General features: G+C 65.9%; 1 protein-coding gene across 3 annotated transcripts in view; it reads right to left on the minus strand.

Moving 5' to 3' along the window:
- Positions 1 to 4,339, minus strand: part of PRKAR1B (protein kinase cAMP-dependent type I regulatory subunit beta) — a 77,203-nt gene that overhangs the window by 20,260 nt on the left and 52,604 nt on the right. For all 3 annotated transcript variants that reach the window (XM_039879092.1, XM_039879087.1, XM_039879094.1), the window contains one exon: positions 4,010 to 4,168. In XM_039879092.1, coding sequence (XP_039735026.1) covers positions 4,010 to 4,168 — 159 coding nt within the window. The remainder of the gene's footprint in view (positions 1 to 4,009; positions 4,169 to 4,339) is intronic.

The raw sequence follows: 4,339 nt of genomic DNA on the forward strand, positions 1-4,339 counted from the left end.
AGGTGCACAGGGGCGGACAGGGGTGCACAGGGTGGACGGGGATGTGATCGGCCACGAGGCTGGGAGCAGATCAAGGCTGCACTTCACATTTTCCAAAGCTCAGAGCCTGCCCGGGACTCGTGACCTTCCCAGACACACACGGCTGGGATGGGAGCCCAGAGGCCTGAATCTCGGGCGGCTCAGACAGCCCTGGGTTCAAGTCTCCGCCCCCCAGTATCCATGTGTCCCGAGCGAGCACTCTATCTCCACAAGCCTTTCTTGTCCGGATAATGGGGTATCTTAATTCTTGCCCCAAAGAAACCCATGACGGTTACATGAGCTAATGTCAATCAAGTGACAGGGTGAGGGGACCTCCACCCTCCTCCGCCCCGTCTTGTTTCCCCATCAGCTCTGAGCCAGACTAGGACTGAAAAGCCTGCAAGTCCCTCCATCCAGCAAAGATGATGGGCAGCGGGCTCTGCCCAGTGAGTCGAGGGCCACCTCGTCGCTGGACTGAGGCAGCCTGGAAGGTGCTTCTGCGCTGCTGGTGGCCCCGGTGGGACGTAGCATCCAGCGGTCAGCGACAGAACCTGAGGTCTCTCCAGCACCGTCTCCCCGCCATGGGGCAGGTCTGGACGCCTGTGGCAACAGCACACTCAGCCCAGCTGCCCAGCCCAAGCTGCCCCGAATCCCCACCAGCCATGAAAGGCATTTCTTTTGGACAATGACTTATAGTCCACACTGACCTCCAGTCCCTACGCCCACTCGGTGGGACGCAGGCACGCTTTCCCAGGGCCCTTAGACGTGAACACTCGCTACGGCGGGCCTGCCCGTCTCCTGCTGCAGAATCATAGCTGAGGGTGGCCCGGGCCGGGGAAGGGACAGGCCTGGAATGCTGACCTGGGTGCCCTCCTCTTGAGGTGGTCTCCTGTGTGATGGGGACAGCAGGGCAGGCGGGGCTGGGAGCCTGGGCATGTGTACGGGTACCGAGCGGGAGTCCAGGCCAGCCCATTATCTTAGGGGCTTTGCAGTATGCCTGCTGGCAGCATAAGGTGGCCTCTGGGCCAGGTGAGGCTGATGCTAAGACTGTTTCACAGGTACAGGGCCTGCCCCAGGCCACGGCATGGGAGGAGGCCGGTGCAGGCCTGGAACCCACCTCCTGACCTATGCTGGTTGGGGGGGCCACGGGACAGGGCCTGTGTCCCGGCTCAGCTGTTTCTTGGTACCTGCAGCTACAGGTTCCACAATTCTGTACGAGGCGTCGGACAGCAGACCCCAGGAAGCAGAGTGTCACCGCGCACCCCACCCAGGGACACACCTGCTCTCAGCGGCGCCTCCCCCTTCTCCAGCTGCTGGTTCATCATGTGCCCCTCCCCCACAGGGAGAGCAGAGCATGTTCCCCACACTCCACCCTAGACCGGGAGCCCAGGACACCTGGCCCTCGGCCTCAGGGGTCCCGACAGGGCCCTGAGATAAGGCTGCGGCTGGACGGGAAAGGGCGGGCAGCCACCCGGCCTCTGAGTGGGTAGGGCGAGGCCGAGACAGGACTTCCTGACCCCACCCTACTGCCCGCAGAGCAGACACTGCCGTCCTCTGGTTCACAGCTGGAAGGGCCTGGCCCCTGCCCACGCCACAAGTGCTGGCACATGGCTCCAGACCAGGCTGGGAGCCCCGCGGCTCAGAGGAGCTTCTGTCCTGAGACCGGGCGGAAACGCGGACCGGCACCTCCCACAAACGGCCCCGGGGCTCTGAGCGCCTTTCTCTCCCCCGTGAGAGCTGAGACACGCGAAGGGACCCGCTCCGCGCCCCACGCTGCCACGGCCACGGAGGAAGCACGGTGACCCCGCACGCGTGACACCGCCGTGCCGGAGCCTGATGCAGAGCGGGCACGTCCCGCAGGACACGCCCTGTGCATGGGCGGCCCAGACGCCCGGGGCTCCGGGCGCAGCTGCCTATTCTTAGTGCTTGGGGCCCAAAATTAGCACAAAGGAAGCGCCAGCTGCCCCAGTGGCTTGGGAAGTTCCCCGAATATAAGATTCCAGCCACAAAAATCCTACAGCCAGAAGGGCCCACGGGGGCGGGAAACAATAGCTTATGCAACACGGGGGCCAGCTGCACCCACAGGGGACAGGAACCAGTCCTCTGCTGGAGGGGGTGGGGAGGCGCCTCAGGGCGCCCCGCTGTGTGTGGGGAGGGCGGGCACAGGGCCTGCAGGCTCAGGACTCACGGGGAGAACAGTCTCCCCCGCGTCACCCTGCGAGGGACGTTCCCACTGTGTCCACGGTGGGCTCAGTGGTGCTTGTCAGGTGCAGGGACCAGGAGCTCCTCGCACGGGGACTCGACGAAGAGTGGCCCTGGCCCAGGGCTGACCCCTCCCTGCATCGTGAGACAGGCCACTCCAGTGGGACCAGAACAGGCCGGCAGGTGCGCAGCTGGCCCCTCGTTCCCGCCGGGACGCTCCCAGGAGGGGCAGCGGGGCGCAGGACTCCTCTGGCTGGCACCGACCTGGCTCCCAGGGCTGGTCCCCCACTGCCCCGGTGGCCTCTCCATCCCTGAATCCCCTCTCTGGACACGGCACTGCCCTGCTGGCCTCCGGGGACACAACCAAGCCCCAGAGGATATGTGGCAGCCAGCGCGGGCACCTCCAGCCCCTGGGAGGACCAGCGGGGAAGAGGCCTCAGGCCTCCCGGCAATGTGCTCACCTCGGTCCCCTCTCTCCTGGGGGGCAGGGACCCCTCGAGCCCTGAAGCGGACCCTGAGCAGACGCCCTCAGCACCTCACCAGCCCTGCCGGGAGCACCCGGACTGCCCGAGCAGCTCAGAAAAGCGCATGGCCCTGCGGTCACCTGGGTGAGCACAGGTAGCCAAGAAGTGTGACTTCCGCAAAGACGGGGCGATCAGCTCTCGGCAGCCTGTGCCCAGAGATGGGAGGGGAGGGACCAGAGACCTGCGACCACGGGGGACCCCGCAGCTCAGCCCCGCAGCTCAGCACGGCTGCCCAGGCCCTGTGGCCGCCTCCCTCACCAGGACGGCCCAGGGACAGCTGGGTGTGAGCCGGCTCCGTCACCGCCCTGCTCCAACTCCTGAGGGGCTCCCAGTGCACGGGACACAGACCCCCACCACCCCTCCCACACAGGACGCCACACCCCCACCCATGTCAGTCTCCCCGCTGGTCCACGAACACTCCAGGCTCGCACCCAGGGCCTCTGCTGCTCCTGCTGCCTGAACACGCTGCTGGACAGCCAACAGCTGCTGGCTCCCTGCTGAGGCCTCTGCTCAAATGCCACTTTGTCACAGAAGGAGTCTCTGCCGTCGTTCCCCACACAGCAGCCCCTCCCCACCTCCCAGCCCCCTTTACTCCTCTCCTCTGCCTCATTTCTCCTCCAGGAACTGTCACCATCGGATTCACTCGCTGCCTGTCCCTTCCATTAGCATGCCAGCTCCCCAAAGGCAGCTGTGGCACCTGTGATGTCCCCTGACGGGCCCCAGCACCCGGCAGGCCATACGTGTGCAGGGTGAGTGCCGAGCGGGCACAGGAAGACCCTGCCCCGCGCCCTGGGGAGGGTTCATCTCTCGTGAGCAGCCGACCCGAGTCAGTCCACCCGCACGTGTGTGCACGCTCACACTGCACCAGCCACGTGAGAGAAGCCCCTAGCGAGGGGAGCTAAAAACCCAAGGGTCAGCCCCACAGTAGGAGTCCAGAGGCAAGCAGTCCAGCTGGCACAGTGGCCCTGCTGTGCGTGCCCCCAGGAGGCCAGCCGCCCCCATCCCTGCTCCCTAACTGTAGTGGGTGACGTTCATTCTCAAAATCACCTCATGGCCCAAGATGGCAGTTGGAGCTCCAGCCATCATGACACAGTCCAGACAGCTAGGAGAGAGGGAAGGAAGGAAAGAGGCTCCCCGGCCGGCTGCCACCTTTTCAGGAGCGTCCCAGAATCCCTCCCAACACTCGCGGTCACCCCGCAGCCCTGCCCCTCGGGGAGGTGGCGTCAGGCCCCGGCCTGCCGAAGCCCACGCAGGGCGCCGCTCACCATGAGGATGCGCCGGTAGCTGTCCCGGTCGATGCCCCAGAGCTTGAGGTCTGTCTTGGCTTTCACGGTGGCTGCCCTGGGGGTGCCGTAGATGAGCGCGAGCTCCCCAAAGCTGCCTCCCTCGCTGATGCTGGTCACCCAGTCTCCATTCACGTACACCTTCAGGGAGCAGAGCGAGAAACATCACGGGGGGCCCCAGGGGTCACGCCAGAAGGGGCCTTGCAAGGTGGGGACGGCGCCACTGCCGCCCGGGGTCCCTGGCTGGTGGGCATAACGTGAGCTCCCCAGGCGGCCACCCAGCCCCGCCCGGCCCCCCCCCCCCCCCCCCCC

This window comes from Pteropus medius, unplaced genomic scaffold (genome assembly GCF_902729225.1).
Source record: "Pteropus medius unplaced genomic scaffold, Ma_sr-lr_union100, whole genome shotgun sequence".
Classification (NCBI taxonomy): Eukaryota; Metazoa; Chordata; class Mammalia; order Chiroptera; family Pteropodidae; genus Pteropus; species Pteropus medius.